Source organism: Myxocyprinus asiaticus, chromosome 28 (genome assembly GCF_019703515.2).
Source record: "Myxocyprinus asiaticus isolate MX2 ecotype Aquarium Trade chromosome 28, UBuf_Myxa_2, whole genome shotgun sequence".
NCBI lineage: Eukaryota > Metazoa > Chordata > Actinopteri > Cypriniformes > Catostomidae > Myxocyprinus > Myxocyprinus asiaticus.
In genome coordinates, this window is record NC_059371.1 from 24254112 (window position 1) to 24273472 (window position 19361).

Genomic DNA, 19361 nt, shown 5'->3' on the forward strand with positions numbered 1-19361 from the left:
ACCCCAGGGAAGTTCATTATTCAACTGTCAAAATCACTTCCAACATCATCAAGAGTTTATTAAAAAGCGCTGTCCTGATTTTACAACTTGTCCATCTCAGTTACGGATGCTGACACATGAGCCAAAACATTAAAGAATTTGTACTAACCCGAGTCCCTGCAGGCGAACTTGACCGCCGGGTCGCACATGTGCGTGACTCCTTCGCAGTTCTTCTCGTCGCTGAGGTCCATGCAGTCCGTGTCCCCGTCGCAACGCCACCTCATGGGAATGCACAAGCCGTCCATTCGGCACTGGAACTCGTCTATATGGCAACCACCGGGAGGCCGCGTGGCTACAGAGAAAGACAGAAGTGGAATGAGCAATTAATATGCAGTCTTGAATATTGTTGGTAAAGTAAAAAAAGAAAAGAAAAGTCTATTTGTTAACACAATTAAATGCATTAGGTTTCATAACTGGAGCCAATTTATATTAGGTTTCTTTAACTACTATGTACTTAAGTATTTGATACAACCAGACCTCAGACCCTCTAGGGAAGAAAATACTGTACATTTTAAAGTTAAATGCATCAATCTGGTGGACTTTGAGAGCAAAATTAAGAGGCTAGATCTATGAAAAACTTTGTGCTCTTGAAAACAATTTTGTACTCTAGTAGTAATTTAATCATAAACACATTGGTTGTATAGATATGAATGGTGATGACACAGCAAAAAAGTCACACCAACAAAGCATGGTAAACGAGACAGAGTTTAACGCAGTTCACATACGGTCAAAACAAAATCGACTAGAACATACATTCAAGGCAGGGCTCGACATTAAGCACTGTCATGTGCTTGTTCTCCGGACAAGTAAATTGGTCATTCACTTGCCAGAGTAAAAAAGTTACTTATCCAGAGAAAAAAGGACATTTAAGTTACATGCTCAAAGTTTATGTTGTATATTTTTCTAAAATTATGACCGATGCCCAACCTAATAGTGTACCTATTCAATGAACTCAGTACTCTGCGACAGAAATGTAAACTGCACTGGGTAGGAGAGGAGGCTTTTGTCATATGATGATTATTTTATGTGTGGTCGTCAAATAAAGAAAAGCCTCTATCGCCACCATTAACAGCAGTGATGCTCATAGTTCTATGGAATGAGATCTACTTTTTCATCATGTTATTGCAGCAAGATCTACCATGTACAATAAAGTCTATACATTATGACAATACCAAAATTTCAGTAGTCGGTAGTGAAATCTGATGATTCTCAATACCAGCTTCAAAACCTCAACAAATAATAACACAAACTAATATGTTAATTATGGAAGAATGGTGTCAATTTCTTAAGTAAAATTTCAAGACCAGTAAACAGTCAGTAATAACAATAATAAAAACAGCAATGAATAGAAATAGATTAAAAATAATAGAACAAAAAATACAAATTAAGAAAGTTCAGTGCTTTTTTAAGGCTATCAAGCATTCAAGTAAACATTCAGAATAAAATGCAACATAAAACTACTTCTGGTCTTCACTCTATGATTATAATACATTCATACTTTTTAAAGCTACTAAAGTAACGCAGTCAAGAGCAGTGAGTGTTTTCTCGTTTTCTTGTTATGGTTGTTTGATTATTATAATGACACACTAGACGGCAGCAGGTCTATTCGCTTACATTTATACTTACATGTCCGACATTTTAATTCAAATCCACTTTTTTCTCTGCTGTTTACGTTCACTTTAGACATCACTCTCTGTGTTTACATGAATACCTCTCCAAGATGGGCATTTTGGCAGAATTGTAAAATGTATTTGACCGTTCAGGTGCGCATTAGCGTGAACATTTTCAGCACACACACATACGCCGCCTGTCAATCAAACAGGGCGCAGCTGTTACTAGATCGCTTGCGAATGATAAAATTATGTGCTCTGGATTACTTTCAACAGCACAATAAAAATATGAAGTGACACAGGCCTAGGCTATCACAAATATACATGTTTTTTTAAGTTTTTGTTATTGCCGTTTTAATCAGTCTGCTTGTCCGGTCGGGCAAGTAAAATTCTCTTTAAATTGCCCCTTCAAAAATCCACTTGTCCCAGACAAGTGTTAATGTCGAGCACTGTGAGCCATCAAAGAAATTAAGCAACAGTGGTTACCTGTGTTGAACTTGCTCCTCAGATGCTGAAAAGAGTTACATTGTCAGAGCCACTGGTAATAACATTAATGGATCCAGTGTGTGTGTGTGTGTGTGTGTGTGTGTGTGAGCATGTGCCAGTACAGCAGGGACTGAGGATGACTGACTGGGAGTGAGAGATGCTTTGCCGAAGCAAGGGCGCAAAACACAAAGTTAGAGATCTTTTATGTTATTATGAGAAGAATAAAAATATTTTCGGTTCATTATGAAATTGTGGCGGGCCGACACAGTCTAGGTACTTAATGGGAAACACCGTATACAACATACTTAGTGTACATACGTGCTGTTGGATTGTACTTGCATTTAAAGCACCTGTATTTAATTACATCTGTAGTTACACTGTTAAGCTTACCTCTAAACCTAACCTTACCCCAACCCTTACCCTCAACCCAAACCCTATTCCTAAACCTTCCCATATCCCAACCTCAGTAGCAGCAAATCTTGTGAGAATTTTGCAGAATAACATGTAGCTCCACAATAAAAACATTGTATTGTATGTATTTTAATGTTAGTGCATATAACATTCAATACAACTAACGTTAACTAATACAACCTTACTGCAGTGTTTGAAAAAAGTCATCAGATTTAATTAAAAACTGTAATCAGATTACACTACTCATTACTTCATGGAAAAAGTTATGACATTACTAATTATTTCAAGTTTGATTCTAAGTTACATCCCTACTAATACTTTCAAGATATTTTCTGTATTTCCTCCTTGTCCATTATCAGACCCAAGCCAGCCAGATCCACATATTTCTCCCTTAAAATTACTTCCTAACTTGCACACGCCCTTTAGCTGTCGAATAAAAATGCAAACAAATGCACATATACATTTTAAAGCATTCCATGTAAATAATATTATTTTAGAAACGTGTGTAACCCAAGTAACGTGTGACATAATTTGAAGTCAGTAACTGTAATCTGACTATAAGAATTTAATATGTATCCGTTAAGATTTCCATTACACAACTTTTTGCCTAAAAAAACAGTAATTAAAACGGCAATAAGATTATAGTAACTAATTACTTTATACAAGTCAACAAGAACATGCACACAAAAGGTCCTGACGTCAAGAATCAGTTCCCAGGGATGGAGACTGTAACCAGTGTGAGGAACTACCACAATGGACTTTCATCCAAAGCAAACTTTCTCATGAACGGCAGCCCAGGGCTGGCACTGTGATGCCCGTCATTAAGGATTGACATAAAGGCTGTGCCTCATGGCAAAGGTTAGAGTCTGGCAGTGTCTAGCAAAAAGGGAGGGGACAAACCAGACCATGTGTGTAAACAAAGAGAAGTGTGTCCTAGAACAGAGGATCTCCTGGGGTGAACTGAGCCTGATGACATCAGATGCCTAATGATGCCAGAGCTGCATGAATTCATGGTCTCACACATACACTCTCCAAACTGAAGTTGTCAAGACTATTCAAGATACCAGCATACCAGCCAGTTTTCAATACCAGTGAAATTTCATGGTCCTCTATACAATTTCAATATGCTATTGAATTCACATCTTTATTTTGAAATGTTAATATTAACAAATTAAATTAAAACAAAGCATGTGGTTATTATTCAAATCATTCAGAAATTGAAAGGAATCAAATATAAAATAGAAGTGCTTTTACCACACTACAAAAGTAGAGGTAAGCAATATATCGGCTTTGCCAATTAATTAGCGCCGTTAGTTGCTTTTTGGAACGATCTGTAAAAATCTATACCGATAGTTTGTGTTTTTTTTTGTATTCCTCATCGTTCCTCTATGGCCGGCACTGGAGCATTCTAAAGTTAGAACGGCTTGGTTCTACAGTATAGCAGTGGACTCTAGAATTTAATTAAAAACAACCCCTGACACCTTGTGGGGATTTGCTATATCTAAATCTTTCACCATTGACAATATTCATCTATATTTTCATCCTCACTTCAGTGCATATTTTATTATTTTGATTAGATAAGCAAGTGTTCTAAATTGAAGCAAGGGTATGCAAAGAAAAATGTGACTATATGGAAATGTGCCTTCTTAATAATAATAAACCTTATTCATCATTAAACCTCATCTGACAAAATATATATTATACATACGTATATATTAGTGTTGTCAGTGTTAACGCATGCGATTAATTAAAAATATGGAACGTGTTGAAATTCTTACCGATTTGACATTAGATTGACATTTTATTCAGCTCTGTGTGATTTCTGAACACTGGTTAGAGGGCGGAACCCTTACGATTTGTCCAGCGGGGACATTACACTCGTATACACACTTATAACAAACACACAAAAGTGAGTCCGTGCTGGAGAAAGGACCTCTTATAAAACAAATGCTCGTGGGATTGTGACAAAATTTAAGTTCTTCTCGTATTGGGGCCTGGGTAGCTCAGCGAGTATTAACGCTGACTACCACCCCTGGAGTTGCGAGTTCGAATCCAGGGCGTGCTGAGTGACTCCAGCCAGGTTCTCCTAAGCAGCCAAATTGGCCCGGTTGCTAGGGAGGGTAGAGTCACATGGGGTAACCTCCTTGTGGTCGCGATTAGGGGTTCTCACACTCAATAGGGCGCGTGGTAAGTTGCGCGTGGATCGCGAAGAGTAGCATGAGCCTCCAATGCAGAGTCACCACGGTGTCGTGCACAATGAGCCATGTGATAAGATGTGTGGATTGATTGTCTCAGAAGCACAGGCAACTGAGACTTGTCCTCCGCCACCCGGATTGAGGTGAGTAACCGCACCACAACGAGGACCTACATGAGGTAAGTCAGCATTTTACCACACAGGCATGTCAATTCTAACAAGTCTGCTGTGCAGCTTGTTCTCCCGTGGAGGGTCTGTTGACACTCAGCTCAAATTTAACAATTTCAACTTTGTACCCATTGCTGCCGAGCTTCTGAGGTGTCAGCAAATGATTACCAGACAATTAGTTTTAATTATTTTCCATCGGCAGTGCCAGCGCTAAAAGCAGAACAAGACACGCGTTTCATATGGAGTTCAACGCGGTGCTTGCTGCCTTGAAACAAATCATGTGCATTCCATATACAAAATGAAAAGCCAGCCTGATGAGTATAAATATTGTAGAGGATGAGGTTTTAAGAGATTTAATGTGCATTGCAATGAATAGTAGTTCTGTCAATCAGTCAAAATCCCACTTAAACTTTGGTAAATGTTTAATGTTACATGAATTGGTGCTATTTTAGTAAATATCTGTCTTTGCATTGTGGAGTTTGGAAAATGTTAATAAAGCACTATTACTACATATTGTTTTGTTCTATTTTGTTGTTCTTTCCAAAGAAAGAAAGAAATGCATTTTGACAAATGCATTTCAATGCATAAAATCTGAGATTAATCGTGATTAACTATGAAAAATCCTGAGATTAAACGAGATTTAAAAAAAAAGTATCTACTGACAACTCTAATATATATATATATATATATATATATATATATATATATATATATACACACACACACACACACACACACACACATACATACACATACATACACACATACATACACATACATACACACATACACTACCGGTCAAAGTTTTGAAACATTTACTCATTCTTTATTATAATTATTATTATTTTTTTATTTTTTTTCACATTTTAGAATAATAGTAAAGTCATCAAAACTATGGAATAACATAAATGGAAATATGGGAATTATGTTGTGACTAAACAAAATCCAAAATAAATCAAAACTGTGTTATATTTTGCCTAGAATTTGCAGACATGTACTCTTGACATTTTCTCAACCAACTTCTTGAGGTATCACCCTGGGATGCTTTTTAAACAGTATTGAAGGAGTTCCCATCTATGTTGGGCACTTATTGGCTGCTTTTCTTTTCATCAATTTCAAAAACATGTATTTTTTTTTATTTTTATGAAATTGTAGTTTTATAATGAAATAAATTAATATGGTGGCACAATTATATTTTTGTCTACAAAACTAATTTCAAACATTTAAGCATATGCCTTCAGATCAAAAGATTTTTAAGATCATGAGAAACATTTCAGTCAAGTGTTTCAAAACTTTTGACCAGTAGTGTGTGTGTGTGTGTGTGTGTGTGTATACACACACACACACACACACACACACACACACACACACACACACACACACACACACACACACAACCCTTCATCTGGTGAACATACAGGCTATAAAAAGCTTAATTTGGTTAATACTTAATACAGAGAACTGTAACAGAGCCATGTCTCCGTCATTTCAAAATAAGAGTCCCCAGGGTGTTTTGGGCTTTTTTATAGTTAAGAGTCCCGAAAACCAAATAACCAAATATAATTTTTTTCCTGGTTTTATGGGGATTTTAGTTACATATTAAACTGCATCTGGGATTTTATTCATTTTGGACTCTTGTAGCATAGTCTGGACTCAAACAGGTTTTTTATTTTTTTATTTTCTATAAATCGATTTGAAAAACTATTGGCTGATTAATCAGTTATCGGCCTTTCCCACCACCTTAGTTATTGGTATTGGCAAAATCAACTATCGGTCGACCTCTATTCAAAACACTGCAAACTTTAAACATAAGATATTAACACATGCATTTTTTAGGCTATCATCACCTAAAACAGTACACAGTTATGGTCAAAAACCTTAAAAGATGTAATTTTATTCTTGATTGTTAATGTCTAAACTGGTTAAATGCTGCTAATGAACAACCTGTCTGGCAAACAAAAAACAAAACAACTAGTATTTACAGTTTATAGACTAGTTCAGCTACATGACTTGCTGGACAACTTGATAAAAAAAAATAATTAAAAAAACAGAAGCGCCATCTTTCTGAAATTTTCGTAATGGCAAACACAAATACGGCTGGCATGACCCAATGTAAGATCTCTCCTACAACCGTTTTGTTAGGGACTTTAATTGTTGATAAAGGTAAACGTGCGCTGGATGGACATCTTTGACTGCTGTGATGGTTTTATTAAGCGTCTTGTGGCATGAGTGCAATATTTTTAAGATGTCATGTAAATTAAAAGATGTTTAACTTTTTAAGAGGACAGAGCCCCCCCCCCCCCCCCAAAAAAAGAACATAACCCTCTCTTCCACCAACCAATTAACAACTATGAGAAAGAAGCCATGTGGAGAGGAAAATAGAGACAGACAGATATAAAGGAGAAATATGAAGATACTCATGTGGCTCATGCATCAAGCATCCCGGCACATCTGTGCTTGTGTAATCCCTACAGACGGCAGCTCTCACAGCAGTCATTAACACACTGGTCTCCTAAAGGACTCTCCCTCCCTGATCTCCAATGATTCCAATCACATTATTCAAGCGCTTGTGGTTTACGTTCACCACAGACCTCAAAAATGAAAGGATGACAGCCTGGTTTGTGAAACTGTGAATTACTCCAGTTAATGAAGAGATCAGTTGCATTGTTCATTGTGGTTTTACTCAATATCTAGAGGCACTTCAGAAAGCCCACAACAAACGTACAGTGGGGTCCAAAAGTCTGAGACTACTTGCAAAAATGCTTACATTTGGCACTTTTCCAATTATTAAAAATTATATTATCAGCATAACAATTTAAGTGAAAAGTTCAAAATAATAGCATGAATTTCAAAATGTCTTTGCAGTTGGTATGTCCCCACACACTCAAGCAAGTTTGTGCAAAACGTGATGATCCATGTTATCCCAGCATGATTTGAGAATGACCCAAAGAGCATCATGTGTGCTTCAATGGAAGCAAGGAAAACTGACCTTATCTACAAAGGAGTTAACATGTTCAATGTCATAAAGGTACTGTACTTATTTGATTAGTGACCAAGAAATAGTGCAGAATCTTCAATATTTCTTATTCGTACTTATAACATTTCTTTGTTTTACATGTTTCAATATCTAAAACTTTGTTTATTCCCAGGTTTGTAAGATTTTAAATCCAACATTTTCAAAGTAGACTCTTTTGGACCCTACTACATCTTAAGAGGACACACCGGCCTGTTACAATAATCTTTTTGAAGAACAACTAATAAGTGAACTTGTTTTTTGTGGTTGGTCGCTTTACCTCTGAGTCTAAGTGGTTTTTTTTTTACTCGAATATGCTGCAAAGTGGAACAGACCCTTAATACAAACAGCCAAATATTTGGCTAAATCAAGACAGAGCCCTCTGCTGTCAAAGTAATTTCCAGGCTCACTACGGTTGCTTCAGATTAAGCTCAAAACAAGATTCTTTTTCTGTATTCAAAAAGACACTTGATCAAACTCACCTTGGTTGGTGCAATTGGCATGAGTTTCATCGCTGTAATCTCCACAATCGTTGTCTCCGTCGCAAGTCCAGTACTCTGGAATACAGCGACCGCTGTTGCATTTAAACTGCACGCTTGAGCACGAGTGACTGCAGCCAGCCTCATCACTGTTATCCCCACAGTCGTTATCTGAAGACACAAAGACATGGTGCTGGAGGTTATTGGACAGCAGTGCACCAGTGTGCATGTGCTTATTTTAGGGTGGTATTACAAACTCACCGTTATCGCAGCGCCAGTTGACATTGATGCAGCGCCCATTGGCACAGGTGAACTGAGTGAGTGGGAAACAGGTGGGATATGCTAGAGAGAAAAGTAAGGGGGAGAGAGAGAGAGAGAGAGAGAGAGAGAGAGAGAGAGAGAGAGAGAGAGAGAGAGAGAGAATGTGTCTATTTTGCATTACAAAAATTGTCCCCAGTTTTCTTTTCTTTTAAGTTTTCACAATTTTTAATCAATTTTTGCCTTTGCCATTGTTTTAAATGGTACTTTGGTGTGACAAATACATACACTGGCGGCCAAAAGTTTGAAATAATTTACAGATTTTGCTCTTATGGAAAGAAATTGGTACTTTTATTCACCAAAGTGGCATTCGTCTGATCACATTGTATAGTCAGGACATTAACAACAAAAATTCAGAACTTTTTAAACTACTTCAAAGAGTTCTCATCAAAAAATCCTCCATGTGCAGCAATGACAGCTTTGCAGATCCTTGGCATTCTAGCTGTCAGTTTGTCCAGGTACTCAGGTGACATTTCGCCCCACACTTCCTGCAGCACTTGCCATAGATGTGGCTGTCTTGTCGGGTACTTCTCAAACACCTTACAGTCTAGCTGATCCCACAAAAGCTCAATGGGGTTAAGATCCATAACACTCTTTTCCAATTATCTGTTGTCCAATGTCCATGTTTAATTGCCCACTCTAACCTTTTTTTTTTCTGTTTCAAAAGTGTTTTTTTTCTTTCCAGTTCTTCCCATAAGGCCTGCACCCCTGAGTCTTCTCTTTACTGTTGTACATGAAACTGGTGTTGAGCGGGTAGAATTCAATGAAGCTGTCAGCTGAGGACATGTGAGGCGTCTTTTTCCTCAAACTAGAGACTCTGATGTACTTATCCTCTTGTTTAGTTGTACATCTGGCCTTCCACATCTCTTCCTGTCCTTGCTAGAGCCAGTTGTCCTTTGTCTTTGAAGACTGTAGTGTACACCTTTGTATGAAATCTTCAGTTTTTAGGCAATTTCAAGCATTGTATAGCCTTCATTCCTCAAAACTAATGACTGATGAGTTTCTAGAGAAAGCTGTTTCTTTTTTGCCATTTTTGACCTAATATTGACCTTAAGACATGCCAGTCTATTGCTTAATTGGCAACTCAAAAACAAACACAAAGACAATGTTAAGCTTCATTTAACGAACCAAATAGCTTTCAGCTGTGTTTGATATAATGGCAAGTGATTTTCTAGTACCAAATTAGAAATTTAGCATGATTACTCAAGGATAAGATGTTGGAGTGATGGCTGCTGGAAATGGGGCCTGTCTAGATTTGATCAAAAATGACTTTTTACATCAGTAATATCCTAACTATACTTTGTGATCAGTTCAATACCACTTTGGTGATTTAAAGTACCGAATTTCCTTCCGAAACAGCAAAATCTGTACATTATTCCAAACTTTTGGCCGCCAGTGTATTAAAAACTGCAAATGATCTCTGTTTTCTCTGTATTAATAAAAAAACAAAACAATTGCATAGTAATTATAAATGAATTAGCAAAATGCTGTTTAAAATAGTTTTAGATGGAGTACGTCACACCGCAGGACAAGTCAACTTTCCAAAAGTAGTTCATGTCAACTACGCATGAGCACAGCATGACGTCAAGAAAATGTAATGCTCTAATTCTTGAAAAATGGACAGAACGTTTTAAATCAGAGTTTTATTTTTTAATACTAAATGAATCTGAAATGGATACATTTTGCAGACAAACGTCTCAGCTAACGAATCATGTAAGGGAACAGGTTTTTATATAAATGCTTTTTTTCTGAAATGTACATTTATTCACCTCATAACTTGCATCTTACTATAATTTGTGTCAGCTCCGTCAGACACACTTAAAAGCATGCTGTTTTAATTTGATCCATCCAACAAGAGTGTAAAGTCTTTAATTATCTAATAATAGTGTTCAGTAAAGGAGTTAAGTGATAAAATACATTCTATACATTTTTATTTCGGTTTTCACACTATTCTGAATATTCTGACAGAGTTCACAAAATTTAATATTTTTCCATCTTAACCACGTGTTGTACACTGGAGCCATTTTTTCCCCAGTTACAGCTGCCACTATATCCTAAACTAAATTGTCAAAACTATTCCACAATTCTAAAAGAAATAATCATAATGGGAATGACAGAGTTGACATGTTGAAGCTGTGATCGCAGAGACATTGTTTACCAGACCACGTGTCCTACTGTTGCATCCACCATGAGCAGGAAGTGAGAAAGGGTTCTTCAGAGTTATAGCTGACCATGACATTGTCGGCTTTATTCATGATTATTTTTTTTTATATTATCCCCTTATCTCCCAATTTGGAATGCCCAATTCCCACTACTTAGTAGGTCCTCGTGGTGGCGCGGTTACTCGCCTCAGTCCGGGTGGCGGAGGACAAGTCTCAGTTGCCTCCACTTCTGAGACAGTCAGTCCGTGCATCTTATCACATGGCTCATTGTGCATGACACTGCGGAGACTCACAGCATGGGAGGCTCATTCTACTCTCCGCGATCCACACACAACTTACCACGCACCCCATTGAGAGCGAGAACCACTAATCTGACCACGAGTAGGTTACCCCATGTGACTCTACCCTCCCTAGCAACCGGGCCAATTTGGTTGCTTAGGAGACCTGGCTGGAGTCACTCAGCACACCCTGGATTCAAATTCGCGACTCCAGTGGTGGTAGTCAGCGTCAATACTCGCTGAGCTTCCCAACCCAATATTGTTTATTTCATTTATGAAAAAAGTAAAAGGCTAAAATCTAAATACCACAAGATGCTGGTTCATCTGAGCGGTCTCCACAATCATCATCCAAGTCACACGTCCAGGAGACAGGGATACAGCGGCCGCTGGCACATGGGTACTGGTTTGGAGGACATGTGCGTGCTGGGAGAGAGAGACAGTAAAGCAATATAAACACTTTTAACTTACAAAGTGCATTAAGACTGAGGGAATGCTTATGTATTTTGTCATTATTTTCCATTTTTGCCATTTTTACATCATCGACCCATAACAGCGCCTGACTGGTCGATTAACAGAAGTGGTCATTTTGCCTAATGATGGTCTTGTATATGGATGGAGCACATTTTCAGTTGTCAATTATTTTTTAATAAATTGAGTAAATATTGTGTAAAATGCATTTATTTATAGTCAGGATTTTTTTTTATTCAGGACTTATTTTCTATCATTAAAATGTATTATGTATATATCGACCATCAGCAACCCTGTTCTCTAGATAGCGGCTACTGAAAAACCTGTCTCAGTCGACCACTAGTTATGAGAATAATATCAACATGTATTTCTTCATTGTTTATCGCACAGATTTCAGATTTGTCAATACCTGAGCAGGTGCTGTTCGATTCATCTTCATCATTGCCACAGTCATTGTCTCCATCACACAGCCAGCGCAGAGGGATACAGCGGTTATTCTGGCACTTGAAGCGGTCTGCGGGACAGGTGTGCTGGTCTGGAACAGGATAAACAAGACCTTTAACCTCACAGCCATAACAGCAGTACAATTTTACCACAGCCTCATTCCAGCACTTTTAATTTCCGGATAAGAAATGAAATCAACAGTAATTCATAATAAAAAAGTATATTCATTCTGTAACCATAACGATTACATTGATGTTGCTGTTATTTGAGTATCTAAAACAAAAGGCAAAAGAACGATACTAACGGCACAACTCAGGGGCCTCGTCACTGTTGTCCAGACAATCGTTGTCCCCGTCGCATTTCCAGCGGTCTTGAATACAGCGATTATTCTTACAGGCAAATTCTCCAGGCTGGCACTGAGGAGGAGGGACGTACGAAGGATTGGCTGGAGAGAAAGCACAAGAATATTGCCAAAGTGAAACATCTCTGATTTTGACAAGCCATGGCATATCACTTGGACTATTCACAGTAACATAGATACTTCAGAGTGTTTAAAGCACAGTGTAGTTCAAACCCACCTTTACAGGTTTTGTTGTCAGTGTCTAGTATCTGGTCATCTGCACAGGCACAGGATCGCCCAGTGGGCGTCAGCAGACACAGACTGCTGCAGCCCCCATTATTGGCACGGCACACATTGGAGCCTGTGACTACAAACATAAAAGAAACATCCCTAGCAGATCCCAATAAAAGACACAATAAAAACCCCAAATCTTTGATCTCATTAATTAGTTACCACTTTAATTCTATAAACCGTTGAAACATGCTAATATAAAACAACATAATTAAGTCTCAGTCACTGAGTGATTAAAAAAGCAACAGCTTCAAAACATCAGTTTTCTACAGGGGTGCTCATTAGACAACCGCAAGACAACCACCGGTCGATCTCGTTAACAGGTTAAACAGTAAAGGGAGTCGAGAGAGAAACTACTCAAACAACGAAATTCTTAAACATCACTTTTATTTCCCCATTTCAGCTCCCACACGGTGGATTTCCGAAACATGGGATGACAAGAAGACTCATATCTATGAGGAAAGCTCTACTTATTAGTTACGGCTACGAATAAAGATTTGGGCTATAGTTTCTCCGACCAATCAGATAGCAATTTTCTGATATTACTGTATCGTCCAATCAGGTATCGCTTTCCTCGTGAATATAAATGCCATCATACGTTTCGGAAACTCGGCCCCTGCGCTCTGTCTGACAGATGCCTTTTTTGTGTGCGCATGTGTTGTGAGAGCGCTTGCGATAATGCGGAACTGTCAAACACGTTTCAAAATGCCTGTCTTGGCGAGGCATTGATACAAACATTGTCAGTTATGTCTGAAGTAAGCATCAACACCTGGACAATAAAGCAGATTCGTATTAAAATATCAGATCTGTGCATTATGATTTGCAGTGTAAATGCAGCCTGACAGACCCGCCGCTGTCCATGTCAATTCTTACTTGAATACTTGATACTACTTTTAGAAATTTTAAGCACTGTTTTCTTAATTTGTTTCTTTGTTCTTATTTTATTACTGACTGTTTCCTTGTCTTGAATAATTACTTGAGAACTAGAAACAATGTTTACCCAATTAACAAATTAGTTAGTATTAGTTTTTGCATCAAGAATCATCAAAATTCACTGGTATTGGATAAGACAACTGAAATGTTGGTATCGTGACAACACAATGTCTATTTAAATTGTGCATGGTGGATCTTACTGTATTAGCATTTTGAAAAAGTAGATCTCATGCCATAAACGTGTGAGCACCCCTGGTTTACTAAGTTTAAAAAAATAAAATAAAAAAAAATGCAGAAGTTGTTCCATACTTTGTTGCTGTTGTGCATCATAGGTGCGAATCTCATAGATTGGGGGTCGTTCATTACGTAGCAGCGTGACTTTCTTGGTGATCTGGTCCAGTTTGTAGATTCCTCCACCACGGTACTCATTCCAGAACAGGAAGTTCTTGTAGTGGCACAGGCCAAAGGGATGGTTTAGCTCCTGTCCTTCATATACAGTCTGGGCAAACCGAAATGTATGATTCTTTAATGATTTTTGAACAACACATTCTGAGCAGCACAAGTTTTTAGGGATGCATAGATGTTGAAGCTCTGGCTGATACTAATAAGTCAATAAATATTTTCATGTTATGACCAACAACAGATTAATGGTCAGTTTTAGAAATTGATACTATGAAGAAGAGATAAACTCTCAAAAATCATTTTTTTCTTGAGTATCCCTGTTTGTATCTGTCTCTACTTCAAAAACACTAAATATACTAGTTATTGCATATTATACCGAATGGCCCTAAGAAAACAACCATCTATACACTGAAGCCCTTTTACTCCAGCTATGATGCTCCTCTTTTAAACCCCTGAAACTATCCTCACCCTGCGTTCTGTGGTGTTGAGAAGAACCATCTCGATGCGGTCGTAGTATGCATCCACCCAGTACAGGATGCCCTGCTGGATGTCCAGGCTGAGGCCGTTGGGCCAGAGCACAGTTTTAGAAGTGAGCAGGATGCCAGCATTTGAGCCGTCCATCCAGGCCTTCTTTATACTGCCGCGATTGGTCTCTTTAGGCTCCTCCTCCCAGTCGCTCCAGTACATCATTCTGCAACATGACACAGGAAATGATCTGTTCACACATTCATTCAAGTATGTGGATTCTAGCAAACAACTCTAATGTACCTAACAATCTATGAGAACGATCCCAAAGAGAACGGTCGCAGAGATCAAATTATAAAAAATAAATAAAAAATAAAAACTTAAAATCTAAATTGTAAAGGACAAAAGAAGGCATCACACAAACAGAAATGAATGAAAGCTGATAATATCCCCAGATCCTCTCACTTACCCATGTGCAGGGTCCACTACAATGGCCCGGGGATGGGTCATCTTACCCTCAATGAGGGTCTTGCGAGTCTGAGAGGCTTTCTCCAGTTTGGCCACACTGATGGTCTTCTTGGGTCCATCATCAGTCCAATACAGGTTCTGTCCCATCCAGTCCACAGCAATACCTTCTACTGTGTGAATACCTGTGGAGTACAGAAACAAAAGGGATGAGAAAGGTGAGTGGGTACAGGATGGGGTGAAGAAGTGTGTTATTGGAGAGCTTTCGTCTAATTTTACAAAATGTGAAGTGAACTCAAGAGGCGCAAAATTACATAGATTTTGAGAAAACAAACTTCAAAGGCATTTTTCATTTTCATACATATACAGTGTCCGAAGTTACTGTCTCATTTACTATGTTATGAATGTTTACTAGTTTGAGCTATATGAGAAAAAATGAGTAAAAATGTGTGTTTTCAGACATACTTCATATGATGTTTTAAAGTTGTCACAACCCAAATTATATATATATATATAAAAAAAAAAATCCTACTTGATATCTGGATTTCAAATCACGTGTGCATGTGTTTTGGATAGGGGTTGTAAACATCAGGGGCTGAATTCACAAAACATTATTAAAAAGAAAGTTCTGGGGGGCCTGGGTGTCTCAGCGAGTACAGACGCCGACTACCACCCCTGGAGACGCGAGTTCGAATCCTGGGTGTGCTGAGTGACTCCAGCCAGGTCTCCTAAGCAACCAAACTGGCCTGGTTGCTAGGGAGGGTAGAGTCACATGGGGTAACCTCCTCGTGGTCGCAATTAAGTGGTTCTTGCTCTCAACGGTGTGTGTGGTAAGTTGTGCATGGATCACGGAGAGCAGCATGAGCCTCCACATGTTGGGAGTCTCCGCGGTGTCATGCACAGCAAGCCACGTGATAAGATGCGTGCATTCCAAAATTGGGGAGAAAAGGGGATAAAAAATAAAATAAAATTAAACAGTTCTTCTTAAAGGGATAGTTCAACAAACATGAAAATTCTCTCATCATTTACTCACCCTCATGTCATCCCTGATATGTATGACTTTTTTCTTCTGCAGAACATAAAAAAAGATTTTTAGAAGAATATCTCAGCTCTGTAGGTCCATACAATGCAAGTGAATATAGTGACCAGAAATATGAAAATGCAAAAAGCATATAAAGGCAGCATAAATGTAATCTATTCAACTCCAGTGGTTTAATCCATGTCTTCTGAAATGATCCAATCGGTTTTGGGTGAGAACAAATCAAAATGTAACTCCTTTATCACTGTATAAAGTGATAAAGGAGTTGCCATTGCAGTCTCTAGGCACGATCATGACTTCAAGCTCAATTACACTTCCTAGTGCTTGACACATGCGCAGAGTGCTAGATGGCACTATAGGAAGTGTAATCAAGTTTGAAATCATGATCGCCAAGGAGACTGTTGTCAAGATTTATAGTGAAAAATAAATTAGATTTTGGTCTGTTTCTCACCCCAAAAACAATTGGATCACTTCTGAACACATGGATTTAACCACTACTAGTCCTATGGATTACTTCAATCTTTAATGATGACTTTATGTGATATTTGGACCTTCAAAGTTCTGGTCACCATTCAATTGCATTGTATGGACCTACAGAGCTGAGATATTCTTCTTAAAATCTTCATTTGTGTTCTGCAGAAGAAAGAAAGTCATAAACATTTGGGTTGGCATGAGGGAGAAAATGATGAGAGAATTTTCATTTTTGGATGAACTACCCCTTTAAGAAAATAGAAAAAAAAAAAAATATATTCCTGAAAAGACTTAAGAAAGCTGGCATGCATTGTGAACGCAACCCTGCAGGTTCAGTAATATATATCTTTGTATTAAAGAAACAAAAACTAAAGTGATTACGTCATAAAATAATACAAGAAACGTTCACCTTGAACCTAAAATGGAGTTCTATTTTCTTTTATTTAGGCAGCATTAACTGTATTACCAAAACACAAGACAAACACAAATATGATAAGAACACACATTTGGCAGCATTATTTTGGGAACACAAGGGAATTTATAGGTTTATTATACTGATTATTATTGTCTTTACATTTATAATTGTCTTTAGTTCTTAATCTGTAGGCTATTAGTAATTTTCCACCTGTTGTCATTGACGGATGCTTGCGTGATGGCAAATGGAGCCACTGGGGAGGTGGTTAGAAAAGATTTTTTGATCACTTCGTTATTTTTATTGCTTTTTTAGTTTAGCTTAAAGTGCAATTTGAATTTAGACATATCTTTTGTTTATATTTTTCGTGTTTCAATAAATTAATTTAATTTTTAAAGCAAAATCTATAAAGCAAAAATATTCACCGACCCTCGGCAAGGGGTGGTTGACGATATAATCGGATATTGCGATATTTTTAAGGTGATTATTGATAAAATATTTTTTTTTACATTTCGCCCAGCTCTAATAGAAACATCCAGCATTTACATAAAATATATATATTTTTAAGCTTGCTACTTAAAAAAAAGATTAATAATAAGATAAATATATTGTTACAATTTACCAGTGTTGAAGTACTGAATTTGTTGTATTAGACAAGGCAGCCTGATCAGCAGGCTAGTATAATCAGACAATATTGAAGACAATCTTAAGAAAATATTTAAAAACATAAATATTTTTCAAGAATTGCACTTAGGAACATTCTTACGAACTAAATATACTTTATCCTAAGAACTTTTTTTAATTTATTTTTTTAGCTTAAGAACATTTTCGTTAATCCGGACCCAAATTTCTGTCTGAGCAAAGACTATGTCACTCCAAATAGAACACATCATTCTTCACCAGATATCAGCTGCAGCAAAAAGAATTTTGTGATTCTGTACACACCATCCTTCACTATGATGTCTCTCTCAGTGCCGTCGATCTTCTGTCGGCCGATGATGTAGCTGGTGGCATCAGCGAAATAGATGAATTCAGTCTCAGCGTGGAAGTCCAACGCTCGTGGGTTATTGAGGTTCTCAATGGGGATGATGTGCTCGTCATACACCCGGGCGTGCAGGTCCATACCACGGATGACACCTGGCCGACCTTTACCATACACCAAGAAGAGCTCATGCTCTGGTTCTGCAGAGAAAACAAATAGAACACTTAGCAAATGACCATTATATCCAGTAATCACTATGATTGGCAAAAAAAAAAAAAAAAAAAAAAAAAGAAATTAACTTATTTAAAAAAATAACTTTTTTTCCCTTGATATTGTAAAAGCAATTATTAATTTTGATTAAAAGAATTTACAGTACAAGAAACACTTATTTTGTGTAGGACAACAAGCTATTTTCTTTATGTAGGCTACACATCCAAAACAAGCTGAGAACATTGTCCCTTAATTATTTTATTGCTGCACCATCTCTTTATTGCTTCATTTATAATACCGCCCATCCATCTTGCTTTTCGCTGGTTCTAAATGAACTGATTCATCACTGCATTCGTGCACTCAACAGTTGGTTAAAATGCTCAATTGCTGAAAAAATAAAAAAATAAAAAAATAAATAAAATAAAAATAAAATCACACTAAACACACACCGTTGCGGTGGTAAACCTAGATGGAATGTTGTTTTCAACACTTTTCATGATTCGTAAATAGTGGCAGCCAAAATTGCAATCTCTATAAAAAAAAATGTATTAATTGTATAGCACTATTCACAGGCACAACAGAAGCCCTGTAATGGGAAAGACTGTTATATAATGCTGGCTTTGGACATGCTTTTGTGAGATATTACTCACTCTTGCAGGACTTTCCATCACTGCCCAGGCTGAAACCGGATCGACAGCGGCAGGTTCGGCTCTTGTGACTGTTACTCAGCAGGCAGATATCAGAGCACCCGCCCGGCTTCCCAAACTGATCCGAGGCGCATGCGTGACTTCGAACTGTGAGGTCAGACACAAAGGCATCATTTTATACAACAAATGGGAAAATCACAATGACTAGTACAGAGTCAGACTTGGAAAAAATGTACCTCTCTAAAAAGAATGAATTATATTGTCTAAAAATGTAAATGCTTCAATTGTTAACCTTACAAAGAGCACTTCTTCACTTAAAGTTGAAGTGTGTTATTTCTGTGCCTCTAGTGCAGGAATGGACAACTTTGAAGGGGGCGACGGCCAATATTTATTCTCCGTTCTACCAAGGGGCAGGATTACAAATCTGCACTCTAACAATGTTCACCCCTTTACTCAATTTCCTCATTATTGTGGGTAATCTATGCACAACTAATACAATGTTCTTTTAAAGATTGCGTTACCTACTCTATATTAAAAATTTTATTTAACAATATTTATAAAAATTAATATAACTATTTTGTAACTTGCGTTTTTACTAAAACATGCCGTTCACGTACAAATTCATGTTCAATTG

General features: G+C 37.6%; 2 protein-coding genes across 2 annotated transcripts in view; one reads left to right on the plus strand and one right to left on the minus strand.

The window, feature by feature from the left end:
* LOC127419518 (formin-like protein 3) overlaps positions 1-19361 on the plus strand; it is a 489255-nt gene that overhangs the window by 142110 nt on the left and 327784 nt on the right. The gene's annotated exons all lie outside the window — the stretch shown is intronic.
* Positions 1-19361, minus strand: part of LOC127419517 (low-density lipoprotein receptor-related protein 1-like) — a 193324-nt gene that overhangs the window by 68837 nt on the left and 105126 nt on the right. Inside the window, exons 10-21 of the mRNA XM_051660970.1 lie at positions 18731-18874; positions 17834-18070; positions 14971-15151; positions 14505-14727; positions 13944-14133; positions 12649-12777; positions 12375-12515; positions 12036-12161; positions 11465-11581; positions 8662-8742; positions 8404-8571; positions 149-331 (exon numbers count right to left, since the gene is read on the minus strand). Of these exons, the coding sequence (XP_051516930.1) occupies positions 149-331; positions 8404-8571; positions 8662-8742; positions 11465-11581; positions 12036-12161; positions 12375-12515; positions 12649-12777; positions 13944-14133; positions 14505-14727; positions 14971-15151; positions 17834-18070; positions 18731-18874 (1920 nt within the window). The remainder of the gene's footprint in view (positions 1-148; positions 332-8403; positions 8572-8661; positions 8743-11464; positions 11582-12035; positions 12162-12374; positions 12516-12648; positions 12778-13943; positions 14134-14504; positions 14728-14970; positions 15152-17833; positions 18071-18730; positions 18875-19361) is intronic.